Source organism: Capricornis sumatraensis, chromosome 1, assembly GCF_032405125.1.
Source record: "Capricornis sumatraensis isolate serow.1 chromosome 1, serow.2, whole genome shotgun sequence".
Classification (NCBI taxonomy): Eukaryota; Metazoa; Chordata; class Mammalia; order Artiodactyla; family Bovidae; genus Capricornis; species Capricornis sumatraensis.
This window is the reverse complement of record NC_091069.1, coordinates 40054278-40077247: the sequence shown is the minus strand read 5'-3', so window position 1 is coordinate 40077247 and position 22970 is coordinate 40054278. Positions and strand designations below refer to the sequence as shown.

General features: G+C 42.1%; 2 protein-coding genes across 4 annotated transcripts in view; one reads left to right on the top strand and one right to left on the bottom strand.

Moving 5' to 3' along the window:
- The window catches only part of DNAAF10 (dynein axonemal assembly factor 10), a 31043-nt gene extending 19708 nt beyond the window's left edge, over window positions 1–11335 (bottom strand). For both annotated transcript variants that reach the window (XM_068975136.1, XM_068975143.1), the window contains exon 1: window positions 11104–11335. In XM_068975136.1, the coding sequence (XP_068831237.1) occupies window positions 11104–11286 (183 nt within the window). In that variant the 5' untranslated portion in view covers window positions 11287–11335. The remainder of the gene's footprint in view (window positions 1–11103) is intronic.
- Window positions 11336–11764: 429 nt separating this feature from the next.
- Window positions 11765–21342, top strand: PNO1 (partner of NOB1 homolog). 2 transcript variants are annotated; one of them, XM_068978541.1, is made up of 7 exons: window positions 11765–12026; window positions 12254–12403; window positions 14576–14659; window positions 14854–14914; window positions 15154–15271; window positions 19890–19960; window positions 20855–21342. In XM_068978541.1, exons 1-7 carry the CDS (start codon window positions 11820–11822, stop codon window positions 20920–20922), a joined length of 759 nt encoding a protein of 252 aa, XP_068834642.1. In that variant the 5' UTR covers window positions 11765–11819; the 3' UTR covers window positions 20923–21342. The 2 variants fall into 2 exon arrangements, with proteins under 2 accessions (XP_068834642.1, XP_068834650.1); XM_068978549.1 differs by lacking the exon at window positions 19890–19960.
- Window positions 21343–22970: the final 1628 nt, after the last annotated feature.

The following is a 22970-nucleotide window of genomic DNA, read 5'->3' as shown; positions in this document are numbered from 1 at the left end:
TGCAATCTTTAACTTTTTTCTTTTCTGAGTTTTTACTACAGTTGATTTACAATGTTAGGTGTACGTATTCATTTTTAATTTTTGGTCATACCCTGCAGCATGTGGCATCCCAGTTCCCAGACTAGGGATCAAAGCCACACCTGCCGCATTGGAAGGTGGAGTCTTAACTATGGGACTGCTAGGGAAGTTCCCTTTTTTTTTTTTCTTTTATTCTCAATAAAAATAGTACCTGTTCCCTATAAAGATACAAACAAAACCAAAGACCTGAAGGGTGAAAACTAAGTTTCCCTTTGACATTCCCCAGAAGTAATCCCCATTTTCTTAGACCCTTTGCTACCTATTTACAACTACATATAGATTTGGTTTAATACAGAGAGCATCATAATATCAATATATTGTCCATTGACTTGATTTTTTTTCACTTAGAGAAATATCTGTGTGAATTTTTTTCCCTCCACAGAGTTCCCCAGTTTCTAGGGCACTTCCCCTGTAATCTTTGAGTTGCTGGGCCAATCTTCAACCCTACTACTAGGGTTGGCCTGTTTCATATACTTTGTGAAAACAATTTTCCTACCACTTTCAATGTTTGGTTGGGTATTTCCACATAAGGTATATGTAGCAATTTTCAAAGAAGAAAATAAAATTCATTTAACACAAACTATAACTGAACTTCTCTTTCATGATTCAAAAGAAATCATCATATGCTCTGTGGCTTTGGAAACTCCTAGTCTGCTGAGCTTTCTGCTTGGGATCTGGACGAACTAGCAGTTACCAGGTAGCCTGGCCTAAAATAAAGCTGGGACTCTTTGGAACTGTCCGGGACCTTTTGATTAAATTTTGTTTAACCAGATGCCTACAATAACATGTGGAGAAGGAAATGGCAATCCACTCCAGTACTACTGCCTGGAGAATCCCATGGACAGAGAAGCCTGGTAGGCTACAGTCCATGGGGTCGCAGAGTTGGACATGACTGAGAGACTTTCCTTTCCTTTCACTTTACAATAACACGGTGGTAAAAGACTGTATTGGTGAGAACAGAACACAGAATGTCAATTTTCTCTCCTCTTTAATACCCTGGTGATCTGAGACAGCATCAGTTATATCTGACATCAGAAAACTGATAGTCATCTATTTCAGCTATTTTTCCGATTTTATGGAAAACATACCTTACAATGGGACACCATGGAGGATCAAAATTTTGTGAATTTAATAAAGCAGTTTCCAATTCTAAATCATTTACATCCTCCCCACCATCCCCTTCCCCCAAATAAAATACCTGAAACAATATGTTAATATGGATATAGTTAATCACTCAACTAATTAATCATTATAGCTAATCACCTAATCACACTATGGAACACAATTTCTATAGCTAAACTAATTCAGACTTCCAACTTGGACCAACTGAAGAAACAGCTCCCCACTCCTTCCTTCCACTTGTCTCACACAGGGCCTGGGTCTGCCCCAACTCCAGGTCACCGCTAATGACTCCCTCAGTCTAAGGCAGAGGATGTGAACAGGCCTCTCATGTAAGAAACAGGTGGGCCCTGAGGGACAGGAATATGCTTCCAGCGACTTGGGTATTAAGAACTACGGTGTCAGGAAGCATTTAACAGGAGGCTTCCTGTGTGCTGTTTTGGATCTGTCAGGAATTCTCTGTTCCTTATTAATTCCTGAGTATTCAGGAATTAAGAGGATAGCATTTCCTTCATTAGTTTTCCTATACGGTGATAAGCACCCTCTTCCTTCTTGTGAACCATATGGTAAAAGTGATTGTTTACAACTCTCTCTCTCTTTAATATGGATCACCTATGTTTTGTAAGTCTGGAATTTTAATATTTATCTTGGCTGAGAATAACTACCTTGTAAGACAGTATATATGCCCACATCATGTTGATTAAAACAGCTTTGCTCCATCAGAGCTCTGGTTTCCGTGTCTTTCTTTCTCTCCCTCTCTTTTTCAGGCTGATCCCCTGGAGCACAGAGGCTCTCTGAGTTCATTTTCCTGCCCGGGCTTCTAAGACCCTCTCCGCCTTCTCCCCATCGAGAGGGCGCCTGAGGCCTTCCTGAACAGAGTAAGCCCCGTGCAGGGGCTTTATTGGCTTCCTGCGTAAACCAAGGAATATCAGCCTCTTTCTCTCTCCTTTACTTTATCGGTCAACTCCGGACCACCAGGTTCCGGTCCATTAAAGGACCTCAGCACTAAAGGAGGGCTTGCACCGTATATTGATAAACTCTCTGGGAAAATTCTTCCCCAAATAGCCTTGGGAAGACTGGTCACCCACTGTCTTCTCTTCCACCAGCTAAAGATTCTGTTTCCCATAATTCCACTGCTTTCCCCAGGAGTCTCTGATGGGGTCTCTCTTCCTCCTAGGTCATGGAAGAGAAAAAAGTTGACCCCTACTTTTCAGTCCCTGTAGGAAGCACACAGTTCTAAGTGTTTACTGCTGCTAATAAAAAATTGGGAAGCCAAAGTTTTCCTCCGTTATAGCTTTACCTAACTTTTGCCTTTAGAGCCTGTGGAATAGAGAAACCAGAAAACTGCAACCACTGATCTTCCAGTGCTAACATAAATTCACAGATACACAGATAGATACACACACACACACACACACACACACACACACACACACACACACACAGCTAGTGGATATTTTTTCTCAGGTTTAAGTTTTCTTCAATAACTTTTTTAGTTTGTCTGCTAGGAAATACCAGCTAATAAACATCAAGAAAACCTGGAAATGAGGATTAAAATTTTTATGTATGGTTACTTCTTGTGATACAAATATCAAAGTATATATAATATATATACTCAGAGTATATGTATTTTTTTCTACTGGGAAAACGTGTGCTTGTGCAGAGGTGGAACTGATTATTACAATATTTCATGTTGTTCTAAAAACCACACCACAATGGCCAGATGTACTGACACCTGAACACATCTGAGAATTCCTACCTTAGGAGAAAACAACCTGAGAACTACTCTAATATTAGTACATGGTGGGGCCTATACTAGATAATTTAACGTGTATCATCACATGGATTCTAAAAGAGGAGTTTATTGCAAATAATGAATGGAATAAGATAAAAATGTATCTACATTTAGAGGCACAGACCCATAGGAGTGGCACCAAGGCCTGTGGTATATAAATGCATGAAGCCCTCTGAAGGCTGACCTTGCAGGTCTCTCTGACCTCATTTCCTGCCTCTCTCCTTTCACACTCCAGTCACACCTGCGGCTGTATTTTTGTTCTCCGGACTCACCAGTCCTGCGGCCTCAGGGTACTTGCATTTGCTGTTCCCACTGCCTGGACTAGGGCTTCCCAGGTGGCTCACATGGTAAAGCGTCTGCCCGCAACGTGGGAGACCTGGGTTCGATCCCTGGGTTGGGAACATCCCCTGGAGAAGGAAATGGCAACCCACTCCAGCACTCTTGCCTGGAAAATTCTATGGACAAAGGATCCTGGTAGGCTACAGTCCATGGGGTCGCAAAGAGTCGGACACGACCGAGTGACTTCACTCTCCTACTGCCTGGACTGGTCTTCCCTCCTCTCATGTCTTCTACCAACGATTTCAGCTTAAATGTCAACCAACGCCTCTAAGAGATCCTCCCCACCCCTCTAATCGTAAGTGAAACCCCCAAATCCCAATCACTTGCCCCGTTTAATCTTATTTCACTTATCAACAAAATTCTTTTATTCACTCAGTTATCTATTTCCTCCCTTCCTAGAATGAATACCACAGGAATGGGGCCCTCAGCAACTTGTACAACACTTAACTGGTGCTCAACATTTGTTAAATGAAAGTATAAATGAACATGGGTTAACTTCTCAGTCCCAGTGTTGGAGAGAGGGAAACCACTGCTGGAGGTCACGCTCCCTTTTCTCCGTCATATTTGCATCTGACAGACCATAGTTTTCGGTGTCATTTTATATGCAATAATAAAAACAGCATCCGTATATGAAACACCAACGTATCAGACACTGCTCTAGATGTCCTCTGTGGTAGTCCATCCCTTCTCTTTCTAACACATGCCACTGCAAACTAAGTGTCTGGCACACCCCTTTCCAGATGACAAGCAGGTTCAAAAGATTCCTACAGTCAGGTAGATTCCAAGCTCTTTCTACTACACTAGGCTGTCTCCAGGACTATATGTAAATCAGTTAAATAAACATTTCCTATGTAGCCCCCATTCTGTAAAACCGAGCCCTTAGAAGTCCCAAAGAAATGCTCCAATCTTGAACTAGACTGGTGAGGTAAGTAAGGCCTGACTTAAACCTACTTTTAGATTTGTGTCCTTTGGTTTTTACCTTCATTTTATGTCTTCATAAAATGTAAACATGATATTTATGCTTCCTGTTATTTTTTTATTCTTGCATCCTTTTATCAAAGAATAGCCATATATTCTTATATCAAAGATTTAACTAGTAGTCTGTTGCAAATGATGTTTAAAGAATCAAATTAAAGATCAAGAATCAAATTAAACTCAAAATACAGAACCATACTGAAAAATAAACTCAAATGTGTAAACATCTTGTTATCTGCACAGCAGGGAGGGCTGCGCTTTGCTCAGAAAGGCTGAGCTAGGTTAATTAGCTAAATTAAGAAAGGACATTGGAGTAAAGTTAATTTTTCTTTTTAATAGTTCATAAAAAGGACCCCTCTTTGTCCCTGTTAAATGTTTTACCTTTGGAAAAGAAAAGATGAAAAGAATTCAGAGGACACTTAAGTTTTCCTGCTAGAAAACTGGTTAAAAAAAAAAAAATGGAGATCTATTTTGCAAAATGTGTTCCACAAAGTAAATTAGAATGTATTAACTTTTGCTATGATACTGAAAATGACAGTGGATGACAGACATATTTGACCCCCAGTTGTTGGTTCTCTTTGCTCTAAGTTAAGGTGATTAAGGAAGCCCATGATCAATAATTCCCAGCAGAGCTATTTTTGTTCTATCTGTGGGTGGGTCTAGTACAGCTTGTCAGTATTTCCTCCTCCACATCCTGGCACTACTTAATTAACATTAAAAGGTTTAGTCAACTAAATGTTAACAAGCAGTGAATTCAGTGGCACAGGGGCTAAGAGAGCAGAACTTTATTAGATTATTACTAATTTTTAAAGTGTAAACATCCCCAAATGTGGCACTTTTCACACCCCTAGTCCTTTGGGCCAAGTTGGCGGGGGCGGGGGGGGGCTGAATGGAAGGCGCCCTCTACAGGCTGATGGAAGTTTCACACAGGAGGGGAAAAGCTGGAGAGAGATGGATTTCAACCTTCACTTGAACCCTTGGCCAGATACCTGTGTGCAGTTTAACAAACTACTCAATTGTATACGAAGACCCTGCCTTCATTCCCTATCTATCTGATTAGCAATAAGGAGGCACCAACAAAGACCCATTTCCTTCCTTCCTTTTTATCCTGCACCCACGGACTCTGGAGCACAAGGCTTGAGGTAGTTCTACAAGGATAATATCAAGTTTCCTAATATTTTATGTTTCCTAATTTTTTAACCAATAATTCAACTAGCACAATGATAGCTAGAAACTAACTTAGCTTTAGAAGAGGGAAAAAGAGGGAAAAGAAAGGAAAATGCATTTGGGAAGCTCCAAAGGTACCTAGAAAAGGCAGAGGAACCAGAGATCAAATTGCCAATATCTGCTGGATCATGGAAAAAGCAAGAGAGTTCCAGAAAATCATCTATTTCTGCTTCATTGACTATGCCAAAGCCTTTGACTGTGTGGATCACAATAAACTGTGGAAAATTCTGAAAGAGATGGGAATACCAGACCACTTGACCTGCCTCTTGAGAAATCTGTATGCAGGCCAGAAAGCAACAGTTAGAACTGGACATGGAACAACAGACTGGTTCCAAATAGGAAAAGGAGTACGTCAAGGCTGTATATTGTCACCCTGCTTATTTAACTTAGATGCAGAATACATCATGAAAAATGCTGGACTGGAAGAAACACAAGCTGGAATCAAGATTGCCAGGAGAAATCTCAATAATATCAGATATGCAGATGACACCACCCTTATGGCAGAAAGTGAAGAGGAGCTAAAAAGCCTCTTGATGAAAGTGAAAGAGGAGAGTGAAAAAGTTGGCTTAAAGCTCAACATTCAGAAAACGAAGATCATGGCATCTGGTCCCCTCATTCATGGGAAATAGATGGGGAAACAGTGGAAACAGTGTCAGACTTTATTTTTTTGGGCTCCAAAATCACTGCAGATGGTGACTGCAGCCATGAAATTAAAAGACGCTTACTCCTTGGAAGAAAAGTTATGACCAACCTAGATAGTATATTCAAAAGCAGAGACATTACTTTGCCAACTAAGGTCCGTCTAGTCAAGGCTATGGTTTTTCCTGTGGTCATGTATGGATATGAGAGTTGGACTGTGAAGAAGGCTGAGTGCGGAAGAATTGATGCGTTTGAACTGTGGTATTGGAGAAGACTCTTGAGGGTCCCTTGGACTGCAAGGAGATCCAACCAGTCCATTCTGAAGGAGATTAGCCCTGGGATTTCTTTGGAAGGAATGATGCTAAACCTGAAGCTCCAGTACTTTGGCCACCTCATGTGAAGAGTTGACTCATTGGAAAAGACTCTGATGCTGGGAGAGATTGGGGGCAGGAGGAGAAGGGGACGACCCAGGATGAGATGGCTGGATGGCATCACGGACTCGATGGACATGAGTCTGAGTGAACTCCGGGAGATGGTGACGGACAGGGAGGCCTGGCGTGCTGCGATTCATTGGGTCGCAAAGAGTTGGACACGACTGAGCGACTGAACTGAACTGAACTGAACTGAAAGGTACCTAAGCGGCTCAGTGGTAAAGAACCTGCCTGCCAATGCAGGAAGCTCAGGTTTGATCCCTGGGTGAGGAAGAGCCCCTGGAGGAGGAAATGGCAATTCACTCCAGTATTTTTGCCTGGGAAACTCCATGGACAGAAGGAGCCTGGCAGGCTGCAGTTCATGGAGTCGCAAAAGGATAAGACACAACTTAGTGACTAAACAATGAAGACAGTCAACCCTACTAATCATTAGAATCATCTGTTGGAAGTTTAAAAAATACTGACGTCTGGGACTCAAACTAGTCTAGAGGCAAGAAATAGTCCCAGTGCATCAGTTTCCAGGGGTGGAACCAAGGCATGAATATTTTAAAACACGTACACCCAAGTACACCCAAAACAACAGTAATGATACACATTCAGATGCTCCTGGAGCACAGTAAGAGCTGAGAATCACTGGGACTGTTCTTAACCTATATTCTTTTCCACGGCATCATCACAGCCAAATACAATGTAAGCTCTTAAATCTGTTTGTGCATTTGTTTTTCCCTCACTTTAGGCAGTAGGTTGTTTAGGAGGAAGGACTCGTCTTTCAAGTATCTTTGGTCCTTCTTTATCATAGTACCTTGAAATGATAGGTTCTCAATGGAAAATTTATGGTAGAGAAAGAGAAGAGTCAAACGATACAGGTGAAGATATAAAAGGTGGATACTCCTAGTGTTGAGGTGGGTGACATCAATTTACTTCTTTTCCCTATCTATATTTTTGGTATATTCTATCATGAACATATATTACTTTAGTTAAAAAGCAAAATTATTCAAAAAAAAATACTGCTAGAATCTTCCAGAACTCTAGAAGAGACAAAGAACACGATTTCGCTTTACAAAACAAGTGTATTCATGAAATGTACACAAGTCATAAAGCCCTACTAAAAACATGTCACAAAACTCAACTCTGGTTGAGTTTTGACTAGTATTTATTCCTAATAGTTCACCATTTTCTCTCCCCAATTTCAATGTTTCCTATGTGTTCAAACTCCTGGCCTCAATCAATTAGTGATTAATAAATCAATATTTAAATGTTCCAAGTTATATTCTTTTACAGACATAAATTCACTCATTCTTTTAACAAGTCACTTACTGAGTGGCTGCTCCTTTTATACCACACTAAAGAAAGAACTGTCCTTACTCTCTGGGAGTTTATAATCTAATTAGAGATACATGGGACAGAAGGATATATTTCTAGCACAGATAATAATGGTACTTATGTACCATAGAAAAGCAATAAAGAAAAGTTACTTTATGTGGGGATCAGGAATGAGATGTCAATAGTCAAATAATCTGAACTGGATCTTAGAATAGCAACAGGTGACTAGGGGCTAAATGATGAAAAACATAAGGAAAGGTAGGAAAGAACATGCCTTGCTTAGGAGCAGAGTGCCTGGCCAGCAAAGACAATCTGAACAAGAAAAGTAGCATTTATAGAAATTTAAAATGGGATGAGGCCTTACATACTTTCTAATCTAAGCTTTCCTAGAGAAAGTGTATGCATCCTTTGCCTATCAGTTGAGGCCCTAACTCCTCCAAGCAGATTCTCTCCATAGTTTTTGGTCCCTGGAGTTACAAACTTCCCTGTAGTCTATGACAGTGCTAACATCTGAGTATAACTGATCTTTTTTTTTTTTTTTTTTGCTGCTGCTGCTGCTGCTAAATCACTTCAGTCGTGTCCGACTCTCTGCGACCCCATAGACGGCAGCCCAACAGGCTCCCCTGTCCCTGGGATTCTCCAGGCAAGAACACTGGAGTGGGTTGCCATTTCCTTCTCCAATGCATGAAAGTGAAAAGTGAAAATGAAGTCACTCAGTCGTGTCCGACTCCCAGCGACCCCATGGACTGCAGCCTACCAGGCTCCTCCGTCCATGGGATTTTCCAGGCAAGAGTACTGGAGTGCTCTAAAGGCATTTAAAAACTAGTAAACAGATATAAAAATGTTAGTTAATATCCTTATTCTCCAATTCTTCCATTAGTGTAATCTTCACAAAACTTGTAAACCTAACCTTGCCACACCCTGCATAAAGCCCTTCATTGAAGTCCCATTTTTCTTACAAAAACAGGCACAAATCTTTTAAATGATCTACAGCATTTGCAAGGCCTCCTCTCTGCTGTTTTGTTCCAAAAGGAGATAATCTTTCTCCCTCATTGCTGAGCTGTTTCCTCTTGGAAATCTCAACTCCTAATTTGACCTACTTAGCTTTTACTCAATGCAAATCTGGTTTTCTGGTTTTGTTTTTACTCTCATAGAACCATGTGCCTTTACCTTAGAGAATTCATCTCAGTTTGTGTTTTATGTATTGTTAGTTTGATTATTTAATTGATTCTCTCTCCCACTAGGAAAAAAAACTCCATAGTAATCAGGGACATTGTCTGTCATTTACTAGCTGGAGAATACCAGGCAATCAACTGACACTTGTTGAAAGAATAATTGTTTTGGATTGTCTCCTCCAATTACACAGCAGGCATCCTAGTGCCTGCTTTGGCTCTGCTTGTATGACCAAGTATTTTACTATCTTGGACCTATTAAAAGACTCTCCACAGACAAAGAACTAATCTCAAAAATATACAAGCAACTCTTGCAGCTCAATTTCAGAAAAATAAACGACCCAATCAAAAAATGGGCCAAAGAACTAACAGACATTTTTCCAAAGAAGACATATAGATGGCTAACAAACACATGAAAAGATGCTCAACATCAGTCATTATCAGAGAAATGCAAATCAAAACCACAATGAGGTACCATTTCACGCCAGTCAGAATGGCTGCGATCCAAAAGTCTATAAGCAATAAATGCTGGAGAAGGTGTGGAGAAAAGGGAACCCTCTTACACTGTTGGTGGGAATGCAAACTAGTACAGCCACTATGGAGCACAGTGTGGAGACTCCTTAAAAAACTGGAAATAGAACTGCCTTCTGCTACTGCTAAGTCGCTTCAGTCGTGTCCAACTCTGTGCGACCCCATAGATGGAAGCCCACCAGGCTCCCCCCATCCCTGGGATTCTCTAGGCAAGAACACTGGAGTGGGTTGCCATTTCCTTCTCCAATGCATGAAAGTGAAAAGTGAAAGTGAAGTCGCTCAGTCGTGTCCGACACTTCGCGACCCCATGGACTGCAGCCTACCAGGCTTCTCCACCCATGGGATTTTCCAGGCAAGAGTACTGGAGTGGGGTGCCACTGCCTTCTCCAAGAACTGCCTTATGACCCAGCAATCCCACTGCTGGGCATACACACCGAGGAAACCAGAATTGAAAGAGACACATGTACCCCAATGTTCATCGCAGCACTGTTTATAATAGCCAGGACATGGAAGCAACCTAGATGTCCAACAGCAGATGAATGGATAAGAAAGCTGTGGTACATATACACAATGGAATATTACTCAGCCATTAAAAAGAATACATTTCAATCAGTTCTGATGAGGTGGATGAAACTGGAGCCTATTATACAGAGTGAAGTAAGCCAAAGAGAAAAACACCAATACAGTATACTAACGCATATATATGGAATTTAGAAAGATGGTAACGATAACCCTGTATGCAAGACAGCAAGAGACACAGATGTATAGAACAGTCTTTTGGACTCTGTGGGAGAGGGAGAGGGTGGGATGATTTGGGAGAATGGCATTGAAACATGTATAATATCATATATGAAACGAATCGCCAGTCCAGGTTCGATGCATGATACAGGATGCTTGGGGCTAGTGCACTGGGATGACCGAGAGGGATGGTACGGGGAGGGAGGTGGGAGGGGGGTTCAGGATAGGGAACACGTGTACACCCGTGGCGGATTCATGTTGATGTATGGCAAAACCAGTACAATATTGTAAAGTAATTAGTCTCTAATTAAAATAAATAAATTTATATTAAAAATAAAATAAAATTCAAAAAATAAAAATAAAAAAAGACTCTCCACAAACAAATGCGCATTGCCCAGAAACGCCTCGAATTTAAATGTGAAGTTATAACGTCAACTCCAGCGACCTCGCACTGGACTGGGAGAGGGGTGGGGATGGCTGGAGGAAGGGACCAGCAAAGCAGGAATGAATTAGCCCGATGAGAATTCAGGTCTCGAACGAAAGCGTTTTACGTCGGAATTATTCCTCAATCTGCGGTCACATTCGCTACTCCCGCGCAGTTTCAGCACCGCTTTGGGGAGACGCTGGACAAAGGCTTTGGCAAAAAGGAACGCAGAACTCCCGCCCCCAAGATTCGCACTCCCCTCCAGCAGCAGTCCCAGATTTTGGAACTGGGAGGTCTCGACCCGGCACCCACCTCCCGCAGCAGCTTTAGGTCCCCTTGCTGGATCTCGTACAGCTGAATGACGCCGGTGCCCCGTGCGAAGTTGCCCATGGTCACAAATTTGGCGCTGCAGGGCATCCACTTACAGTCAAACACCGTGTAATTGAGGCTCTTCTGGATATGGGAGATGATCTGAGGCTTCTCAAAGGCCGACATGGTCCAGCCGAGAGATTTCGCCTCCGCCAAGCGGGACACAGCCAACAAACCCTGACGAAACAAACCTGGAAACCAGAGTCCAAACGTTACGGATAGTTTGTCCCTCCCGCCTGCCGTAGGCGCCCCTAGAAACCTAACAAGTAGTTTTAGGTTTCTCAGATAATGCCGGATGCTCTAGTGCAGGCCCACAAGAGTTTCCTTCCCCAACAACACAAACTTGTTTATGGCTTTACCTAGTGCCTTTCGTACAGACACAGATTATGGGTTATAAAGCGTGCTGACTGCGAGAGGTGGGGGCAGAGGGCGAACCTAAGAATCAGGCATATTTTAGGACAGCCCTTCCTCCTCACCAACAAACACGCAGAAACTCCCGCTTTAGGTCCCCCGCATGGGACGTCTTAGGAAAGAGGGCGGAGCCCTGGGGCTGGTTGGCGGAGGTTGGGGTGGGGGGTGGTCTGCGAGGCGCGCCTGCGCGGTACAGCCTCGCACGTGTTGGAGCTGGAAGCTGAGGTTGGGGCTTGAAGTTCTGGAGAATGGAAAGCGTGATGGAGGCACAGAGCCCGTTGGCCGAGGACGGCTTCAGTCAGGTCACCCGCAAAGGTGGCCGGCGGGCGAAGAAACGGCAGGCCGAGCAGCCGTCCACGCCGGAGGAGGGAGGTGACGCGACCTGCATGGACACCGAGGAAGCCCGACCCGCTAAGAGGCCCGTCTTCCCGCCCCTCTCCGGGGACGGGTTCCTGGTACTGGCTGGGACCGAGGAACAGGAACGGGGCTGGGGCCAGAGACGGGTCGGCCCGGTGGCCTCTGGGTGATGTTGACGCTTTTTCTGGAGTGAAGCTCAGAGCGGCGACTCTCCTGGTGTTTAATTTGTCCAATTAAAGGAGGCTTTTTGAGGATCAGTTGTCGTTTTACAACTTCACCCTCATTCCTTTAAACAACTGCTGAGTCGTGTTTTCTTTTGTCATAGAATGGGAAAGAAGAAACCAGGAAAATTCCAGTCCCAGCTAACAGATACACGCCACTAAAAGAGAACTGGCTGAAGATATTTACTCCTATTGTGGAGCATTTGGGACTTCAGATACGCTTTAACTTGAAATCGAGGAATGTTGAAATCAGAGTAAGGAGACTATTAACCACTTTAAAATATGCTGAGGTTTTTCTGTCCTAGGAAGAAAGAACAGACTTTCTAGGAATTCTTAGTGGGACTTATCTTGTTGAATGAGTTTCTTCCAGTTTGACCTGAAACTAAACTAAACTACCAGCTGCGTCTCAGCACATTTTTTATAGTGTTCTGTGTTGATTGATTAAAGGGTTAATAAAGAGGTTATCGTAAATAGAAGTATGTAAATGAGCAGCCGAAGTACTTGCTGTAGTACAGGTACTATATTTTAGTGTTGCTTTTTAGGAAAAAATAAGTTTTGAGAGTAAGTGTAAATTATGTAAAAATATTTGTTTATTCATTCCATGATGTCAGTCTAGGAGGTGGACAATTAAAATTAATAGACTTTGGGGTTTTTTTCCTGTGGGTTCCAATTTTGCATCCGAATCAGTGACCAAAATTAATTATATCTTCCATTTTAAGGATTCATTATCAGGGTTGTTATAGACTTATTTCTGTTGAGGGATTAGAATAATGGAGCAAAGCAGAGAGGCACTGTCCTAAATAGTTGGCAGAGTTTAAAATACAGAACTTGACAGACTTTCTCCTTGTTCTCACTGTCAGTTTCATTTAGGTTTTTATGGTTTTCTGCCAGAACTTGTTTGCTTATAAGTTTGCTTTCTTTAATATCTTTAAATCTCATTTCGCTTCTCCATCTTTCTTGCCAGAGCCAGATTAATTTTCCCAGACCACACTTCTTTTATTGATATCTTGATATCTACAGTATCTCTGAAAGATAAAAATATTTGAATTTGACTTGAAATTAGGAGTCTCATTCCCAAGTCCTCTTACCATTGCTTTGAACATTTTTCTTGTCCCTCCTTATGCTCTGTGAAGACCTTCTCCTCCCTACTTCCTTTTCCTTCCTACTTCAGTTTCATCATCTTTCAGAATCTAGCTCAAGTTCTTTCTCCTTTACTGCCGGTCCATTTTTTTCAGTCTAGTCTTCAGGGCTTAAACTTATGTTTTGCTGATTGATAAAAGGCTTAATCAAGAAGTTGTCAGAATCTCTTGATTATGTATTGCAGCACCATCAGTTTGGACTCCTCTGATGTTTGTTGATATTGCTCTGTACCAGACACAGAGTGGCGCTTTGGCAGGCATTACATCATTTTGGTCTTGAGAACAGCCCTGTGAGGTAGATAACATACCCCATCTAATAGATGTGAGGAAACTGGCCAAGGAGTATCTTGGGCAAAGTCATCAGTGCTGGTAGGGACCTCTCAGGCTCTTCTGTTCCAATTTATTTTACAGATGAGAAAACTTAAGACTTAGAGCATTCATGAGACGTGCCTAAGGTCACATAGGAATTGGGACTGGGATCTATAGTTTTAAATGTGCTGTTACACAACCCTGCATGGTTTCAAAGTTGCCAAATACAAACACAGTCTCCTCGACTCAACTGTGAGTCTGTGTGGGAGAGTAGAACTCATGGTTTTGGAATCAGATCCGGGTTCAGATTTTACTTTTTCATTTTGGTACTTGAGTTTCCTCTAATGTAAAAGTATTTATCTTGCTTAAATTTAGGTTGACATGAAGATCAGAGTTATAGTGTTGTCAAGCACCTTTGTAGTGCATGTCATTTACAGGGGTGGGCATTTAATGAAGAGCACCTATTTCTGTGATTATCAAATAAAATCTTTGAGGGCAGGATCATTGCTTAAACCGTTCTTGGTAGGTAGTACTAGAGTTGTTGCTTTGGGAAGGCAACATCAGCACAGGATTGGTGGTTGAAGTCAGGAGGTTAGACCTGGACTCCCAGGGAGATGGCACTGAAGAGGACCAGCTTGGATGGAAATGAACTGAGGATGGAGGTCCTTCAGAATGGGAGTGAGTGGAGGAATCTTGCCAGTAGCTCCAGAGTCAGATCAGCCATGGAGTCCAGTCGGTCTTTTGACAGTATTTGGGGGGAACTGCCCAGCCCTGGAGCTAGCCAAGTTTTGTTTTGAAAACTAAACACAGTACTTACCTCACCAAAAACTGGGTCACAGAGAATATATTGGGAAGGGTGATGGTGAAGGAAATTACAATAATGGGAAAGGTCAGTCCTAGTAGTTTGCTAGAATGTTGCTGTTTTCATTTCTAGCTATAATTTGTGCCTCTTACCCCACCTTTTTTTTATTTTAACAGACTTGTAAAGAAACTAAAGATGTTAGCGCTCTGACAAAAGCAGCTGATTTTGTGAAAGCCTTCATTCTTGGGTTTCAGGTGGAGGTGAGTGATTTCATGATAGCTGAAATGGGGAGCTCAGAAAACACTCCACATGAATGTTTTGATAGATTTGGGCATTTTTTTTGTTTTTTAAGTTGAGTGTTCTAGTTTTACAATTTATGAGTTAGCTTAACACTCACTCACTCACACGGGTACTTGAATGGAAGCACTTCACAGTATGTATTTCTGTATTGTAGGATGCATTTGCCCTTATTAGACTGGATGACCTCTTTCTAGAGTCTTTTGAAATTACAGATGGTGAGTGTATGGTGGTCTTTTTGTATGAATTCCTGGATGGTACTTTTTTACTGCTGACTTTGTATTCTGCATGACTCTCAGCTTTCTGGTAGCATCAGTTGAGCCGTATTCTTAGCAGCTTTAAAAAAAATGCATGTTTTGTGTCTTTTAGGAGGGAAATTTGGCTAATGATTAAACTCCTGTGAAAGTGGGTAATGCTGGAATGGCTTCCTTCCTGAGGTCTTGCTTTTCTCATTTAGTTAAACCTTTAAAGGGAGACCACCTGTCCAGGGCAATAGGCAGAATTGCTGGCAAAGGAGGAAAAACCAAATTCACCATCGAGAACGTGACCCGGACACGGATAGTTTTAGCTGATGTGTAAGTATGTAATCTTGAGAAAACTGTTGTCATAATTTACATTTGGTCTTTTGATGGTTTCAAGAAGTGATTTAGATTGTATTTATGCATGACGTAACCTCTAAATCTTTGTGAGGATATGTTTTTGGCTGAACAGTTAGCTACACTGAGAGCAGATTTAGTTGAGAAAGATCTTAGATATTATAGCTTTTTTCTCAGTTTGCAATGAAGGAAATGTTGAGAGTCACTGTTAAATTACATGACGGGAATATTTAAATAGTATCACGGGAGCCGATTAAATCAGTAGAGGAGAGCAAGAAGTATGCGGGTTCAATGCCATTATGAGTCTTTACTTTAAAAACAGAATAGGCTTATGGACATGGGGAGAGGGGAGGACAAGGTGAGCTGTATGGAAAAAGTAACATGGAAACTTACATTACCATGTGTAAAATAGATAGTCAGTGGGAATTTGCTGTATGGCTCAAGAGACTCTAACAGGGGCTCTGTATCAACCTAGAGGGGTGGGATGGGGAGGCAAATGGGAGGGAGGTTCAAAAAGGAGGAGATATATGTATACCTATGGCTGACTGATGTTGAGGTTTGACAGAAAACAAAAGCAATTATCCTTCAATAAAAAAATAAAAACATAAATGTATATATATACATATGTGCATGCACGAATATATAAAGGCCTTTCATAAAGGGAAGATGAGTGTTGCACATTGTTGGGAAAACTACAGAGCAGTTATATGTGAACATCAATAAGATGATATGGGCTTAAAATAAGGGTGCAGGAAGTCAAGCTGGGATTACCCTTCTCTGCCTGCCGATGAAGCCGCTCCTTTACCAGTTTGGGGTTACTGGCAGATGGCGCAGAGATTATACAGTGCCGAGAAGTTGGGAAACGAAGCAGTTGACTGTGAAGAGGAGGGATCTGCCTGCTACTAAATCCAGAAATAATTTTATTTAAAGTCATCTCATCTTTGCTCTGAGCTGAGGGGCTCACTATTATTTTCAAATCTAAATTTTAGACTATTTTTTATACTTAAGTAGAAAACTGTTAACACTGCATTTGTGGCCCTGTTTACCTGAAGGTAAGTGTGTTACAGCGTTGACGTTTCATGACTTGAGCCTGGAGATGGGGCTCCAGAGTCATGGGAAAAGCTCTCTTGAACTAGAAATTTCAATAATTTTGAAATATGTACCATACTTTAAAATATCATATACAGTACTAATAGTTTTTTAATTTAGAAGTTTTAAAATGTAACTGATTTGCTATATTTCTAATTATTGTTAGGACATTATATTAAGTTTATAATTTATAAAAGCTTCCCTCATAACTTAGTTGGTAAAGAATTTGCCTGCAATGCAGGAGACCTGGGTTTGCTTCCTGGGCCGGGAAGATCCCCTGGAGAAGGAAATGACAACCCACTCCAGTATTCTTGCCTGGAGAATCCCATGGACAGGAGCCTGGCAGGCTAGTCCATGGGGTCACAAGAGTCGGACACAACTTAGAGACTAAACCACCACCAAGTATATTTCTAAGGCTTGGCTTAAAATTTCCTTGTCAAATTCATTTTTTAAATAGCTGTATTACAGTATGATTTTCATTCGGGTAAAGTCACCTGTTTTAGGTGGGTGTAATTTAGTGAGATTCTGGCAAATAGTCTATATAGTCCTGTGATCCCTCCACACTCAGCTGTGTCACCCCAAAAGTTCCCTGTGCATTTTTGCAGCGCCCCCCGCCCCGATTCCCAGGCCGTCGCTCATCTCCTGTCACTACGGTTTTGCCTTTTCTTGCAATTCACGTAGGTTAAAAATACCTAGTATGTAGTCTTTAGTGCATGACTTCTTTTAGATAGCATGTGGTTTCAAGTTTCTCCAGTTTGTTGGTGGTTAGCAGTAGGGTTTTTTCCAGTGCCAAGTACCAGCAAAGAGACATACTGTCCTGCAGTTTTTACTGTAGGTAGGCTAATTGGAAATGCATGTGTTCGGCAACTCATGTTAATTATGACATAGTAATAAGATGGACTGCTATGCACCCGTAAATGTTCTTTTTGATGAGTTGCTGAAAACCTGGCAGAGTAGAATGTGAACACGATATAAAACTAACATCCATTTGTTCCTGATACATTCAGTATATCGAATGGGAAAGAGTGCTGGAGACCTACATACATCCCATTCCAGCTACTGCCCTGAAGCTTTGTTTGTTTTAGTAGCTACACTACTCACCCTGTATGTGTTTTTCTTCTCTATTTCCTCATCTTTCGTGCCTGACTTTTACAGTTTTATTTTTGTCAAAGTTATATATACACATGCTTAAACTTGCCACTGTCTACTTCCATTTCCACCTCCGAGGGAGGAAATTTTAAGTCTTCAAACTGAGCTCTTCTAGCTAAATTTTAAACGTTATTTATCTCTGTATCTCCAAATATCTCTATATACCAGCTGCATTTTTCTTTTTTTCAGATTCACTGTTGATTTTCTCCTATGAAACAGGAAGACTTGTACTGTTTCGTCCCCCGCCTCCCCCTCCACCCTCAGTCAGCCTTTCAGCAGGCGTTTGCTCGCCTCCCTGTACTCTGGGTTTTGCTCAGTTCCCGCTCAGTGTTGTCTGAGTATGCATTGGTACTGGAGTACTACCAGCTGAGCCAGATAGTATAGTGGGCTCATCTGTCCTTTGCCCCTTTGTTGTCACATGAAGAAGTCATGCTTAATGTGTCTCTGTGCCTCCTCAGTGTTGCAGTGACTAGAACGCTATACCTGTATCTCCTCTTGGTGGGCTCAGACATATCAGACATTTTTGAAGTCTCTGCTGGAGGTTTCTGTTCCCAAAGCACTGTTCCCTTCTACCTGGCCCACAGCTGCCATCCTGGCTTCTTTCCCCAGTGCCCTTTGGTGCCTTTGGTGTTTGAGCCCCTCGGTTCTTGGATTCTTTGTCCTGCTTTGTTTTGGTGGCACAGATGGTCCTGGAGCTGGCTTAGCATAGGAAGGACATTTGGTGAGACCTGGTTTTGAAGATGTCTTCCACTCTGTTGTAAATGATGTTCATTCAGAGCTGCTTCTAGTAACTTCATCTTCTAATCTTTGTCTTCAGTTTTCTTAATATCCTGTCCTTGATCATGAGTGAGTGAAAACTGCTTTTCTCATCGCACTAGTTCTGTTTTTCTTTTCTCCCTGCAGAAGTTTCTGTACCGCTTTCTTCGCCTGCTGGTCACGCCGCCTACTCTTTGTATTAGATGCTTTCCTCGGGTTCTGATTCCTTATAGTGAGAGTGTCCTGTGTAAAAGTGGGACCATAAAGAGTAGACTAGAAACCCTGGGCTCGGGGTGCTTGGGGGTGGGGGTGGGGGAGACTCGTGGACTGTTGGGCTTCACTTGGGTGATTGCCAGGCTGTTCCTTTGGGGAAGCCCTGATGTCAGTATCTTTAGTCTTTCCCATTGAGGCCAGTTTGCCCTGAGATGTATTCTCCAGTCCTGCTGACAAATGTCTGGAAGCCAGCTGTCTTTCACTGTGCGGACGTTCACATGACATTGCCTCCATTCTGGTCAGTCTTCCTACTTCTGCTGTGCCTGGTGCCCCTGGTCGAGACCCCAAGTCTTTCGCCTTCTCCAGTGAGCCGCTTACCACCTTAATTTTACTGGAGGAAAAGAAAGGGTAGTTGGATGGTTGCCTGTTGCCTAGAGTGGGGAAGAAAACCTGGGGATCATCTTGAACTGACTTTAACTTGTTCTCTTGTTTTTAGCCTCAGTTTTACTCCAGTTTCAGAAATGTCTGAGCCTGTGGTGTGAAGAGGGTTCTGCTTTGGGAGAGGGTTCTTCCCCTGTAGATTTTGGCTTCAGTTTCCTAAGTTTACTGATATTTTGAAGTGAAGTGAAGTGAAGTCGCTCAGTCATGTCCGACTCTTTGCAACCCCATGGACTGTAGCCTATCAGGCTCCTCTGTCCATGGGATTTTCCAAGCAAGAGTGCTGGAGTGGATTGCCTTTTCCTTCTCCAGGGGACTTTCCCGACCCAGGAATCAAACCCAGGTCTCCTGCATTGCGGGCAGACGCTTTACCGTGGGAGCCATCAGGGAAGCAAAAAGTAAAATGCTATAATATCAGTCTAATTGGAGCCATTCAGCAAGGAATGCACAGTAAAAGGGGTCTGGATAATCCTCAGTGATGAAAAAATTTAGATCATTTTCAGAAGTATTTGCATTTGAAATCCAAATATATTTTAACTAAGTATAGTTAATGCATCTAATTTGCATCTAATCTCAGTTCTGCCAGTGTCATCTTGGACCGGTGTTCTGAGTTCTCCCAAACTTCTCATCTGTAATGTGGGAATAACTTCTGTCTAATAAAGCTTGTGTGAGGATTAAATGATGAGAACATGTATATAAAGCCCTAGCGTATGCAGAGTACTGAATGGAGGGAAGCCATTATTCACCAAGAATCTTGAAGAACTTAGGTTTTAATTCACTTACCATAAAATCCTTCCTTTCAGAGTGAATGGTAGTATATTTACAGTGTTGGGCCATCACCACCACCTTTATTTAGAAATCCATCTGTCATCTTTCCAGAGTTTCTGGATCATGGGACTTTAGTTAAGGAAATGCTTTTTGTGGCTAACTTGTCTCACTTTCTCTCTTACAGGAAAGTTCACATCCTTGGTTCTTTTCAAAACATCAAGATGGCAAGAACTGCCATTTGCAACCTCATTCTGGGTAACCGCAGTCTCTTCCTCTGCTGTTTTCTCTAAAGGAATAGAGAATTTAGGAACTCAGATCACATTGCATCTCACTTTAGGGCCCAGTTGATAAAGGTAGCAGGCAGAAACTCTTGGGGGTTGGCAAGTATTGGCCCAGAGAGGAAGCTGGAATATTTTTGCTTGGATTCCATCTGTGAGCCCAAGAGAAAGGGCTCATTGGATCACGTTGCTTACATCATGGCTGTGTCCCCCTGAGGAGACGCACTGGGACCCCTTCCAGAGTAGCAGTGGGCAGTGTTTTAGGTTCAGCCAAAAGGGAGCTGCTGATTAGCATCAGTCGTTTTAATTACCCACTTGGTCCCATCTTCAGACCACAAAGTACTGTCACCTGTGGTCAGAGATGCAGGCTATAGCGCTTGCTGGGGAAACACATGGAATTCGCTCTGGTGTCCAAGGCTGGGGCTTCCCAGGCGGAGCTAGTGGTGAAGAACCTGCCTTCCAGTGCAAGAGATACGAGAGATGTGGGTTCAGTCCTTGGGTTTGGAGGATCCCCTGGAGGAGTGCATGGTAGCCCACTCCAGTATTCTAGCCTGGAGAATCCCATGGATAGAGGAGCCTGGTGGGCTTCAGCCCATGGAGTCACAGAGGCAGACGCAACTGAAGTGACTTAGTACGCATGCCCAGGTCTGACTGGACCAGCTGCTTTTCGAAATACTTTGACAACCCGGTGTCTTTGGCACTTAGGATTTTAAGTTTTGGGAGGGTATTTGTATTTGGCTTCCTTTACAGCTCTTTTGTTGATTTAAGGAGGACCCAGTGGGAAGAAGTTCTAGGCAGTGTTGCAGGCTGTTGTCTGTGTAGCATCTATACATATATTTGTGAAGATAAGCGTTTTTATTTTCTCCTGCAGGAAATCCTCCATCAAAGGTTTATGGCAATATTCGAGCTGTGGCTAGCAGAGCGGCAGACCGATTCTGATTTCACATCAAGGACTTTTAATCTTTGACCTCTATAGAGAAAAAGACTTTACTTCTACACGTGGTCACCCAACACCATAGGAAGAACTTTTCAGTCATGGGTACCCTTATGATACTAGCACGTTAAGTATAATTTATCATTGTTTCCATTTTAAATCACATGTAGCAGGTTTGTGTAGTTTATAATCCTCTCATTTGGGGGGAAACCTCTTTAAGTAACAGTTCTTTATTTGCTGAGTTTTTTGTTTATAAATTTATGTTTTCTAAATTTATAAACATTTCTTCTCTGTCAGTTGTAATTAAAAGAATTATCTCAGAAAATCTCTCTGAATTATGACCCTTAATAGTGAGTGGTGTGTGAATATTTTAGATCCAGGTCATAAACAGCAGTTTGAATATTCTTTATGAAATAAGAAAGACTAATCTTTGTACCTATTTTTGCAGTTTGTAAAAATAAGTGTTCAATAAAAGCAGTCAGACCTTACTAAGTATTGGGTATATTTCTTCTAAGTAGTAAGATGAAATGTAATAAAAGAATTTTTACCCCTAAGAAAACTACTATATTCTGCAAATGTAATAGATTGTTTTAACAAGCATCTGCCTACATGTTCTTTGATTCATATTACACATTTTTTTAATGAACTCACTTCATTAAATTGTGACTGTGATGATAGTATTCTCTTGTATATTATCTCCACAACCCTTGACCAAAACTTTAAACTTTAATTAGAAAGTACATGTAAGAACAAGTATTAAGTATTGCTATTAAGAGTTCTATGTGTTACATATGCCACTGTCCCAAACTAGCCTGTACACTGCATTGGTATTAGATGTACTTAGTATTACAGTGGAAATCCAGTGGGAAATGGCTGGAAATGTCCCTGCAATATTTTTTTTTGTCCTTTGGCAGCACAGCAGCATGGAGAGAGTATGTGTATGCTACCATTTTACTCCTAACTTTTCAGAAAGTTGGAATTTGTTGGCACTTTGTTAGTCTGCACAGGCTTCAGCATGTACTTGCCTACTCGCCATGCCTTGTCTAGGAAATCAGATACAAAACTGACCACTGAGGGTGTGTACTTTTCTGAGGCATGGGTCCACAGTTTTCAGAGCGCTTGGACTGAAATGAACCATTGCTCGGTAACCATAAACATTTTATGTTGAATTTTTTTAAAAAAGCATAATTTTGATTGGGAAAACAGGTTCTCTATGCTAAACTGGTTATCTTTTGGTATTATTTGCATTTCCTTTTTAACTTTTCTTACATAGTTAGAATTATCAGTAACAGGAGAGCAAATGTATTTCTCTGGCAGTTGCTAAAATCTGGGATACTGCTGAGCCTCTCCCTGATGAAGCATCCCCACCCAATAGGGAATTAGTACTGCTTGGGACTTTAAAGAGAAAATGTTAGAGGCGTGTGTGCTCAAAGTTGTGTTGGACTCTGTGACCCCGTGGACTATAGCCCGCCAGACTCCTCTGTCCATGGAATTTTCCAGGCAAGAATACAGGAGCAGGTTGGTATTTCCTACTCCAAGTTCAGTTCAGTTCAGTCACTCAGTCGTGTCCAACTCTTGTCGACCCCATGAACCACAGGTACGCCAGACCTCCCTGTCCATCACCAACTCCCAGAGTCCACCCAAACCCATGTCCATTGAGTCAGTGATGCCATCCAACCATCTCATCCTCTGCTGTCCCCTTCTCCTCCTGCCCTTAATCTTTCTCAGCCTCAGGGTCTTCCCAAATGAGTCAGCTCTTTGCATCAGGTGGCCAAAGTATTGGAGTCTCAGCTTCAACATCAGTTCTTCCAATGAACACCCAGGACTGATCTTTAGGATGGACTAGTTGGATCTCCTTGCAGTCCAAGGGATTCTCAAGTCTTCTCCAACACCACAGTTCAAAAGCATCGATTCTTCACTACTCAGCTTTCTTTATAGTCCAACTCTCACGTCCATACATGACCACTGAACAAACCATATCCTTGACTAGACGGACCTTTGCTGGCAAAGTAATGTCTCTGCTTTTTAATATGCTGTCTAGGTTGGTCATAAC

What these genes read in the sequence shown, in the direction of transcription:
- PNO1 (XM_068978541.1), top strand. Translation starts at nt 11,820, where the DNA reads ATGGAAAGCGTGATGGAGGCACAGAGCCCGTTGGCCGAGGACGGCTTC. An exon ending in TCTCCGGGGACGGGTTCCTG is followed by an intron (nt 12,027 to 12,253) that starts GTACTGGCTGGG and finishes CTTTTGTCATAG; the next exon opens with AATGGGAAAGAAGAAACCAG. An exon ending in CGGATAGTTTTAGCTGATGT is followed by an intron (nt 15,272 to 19,889) that starts GTAAGTATGTAA and finishes TCTCTCTTACAG; the next exon opens with GAAAGTTCACATCCTTGGTT.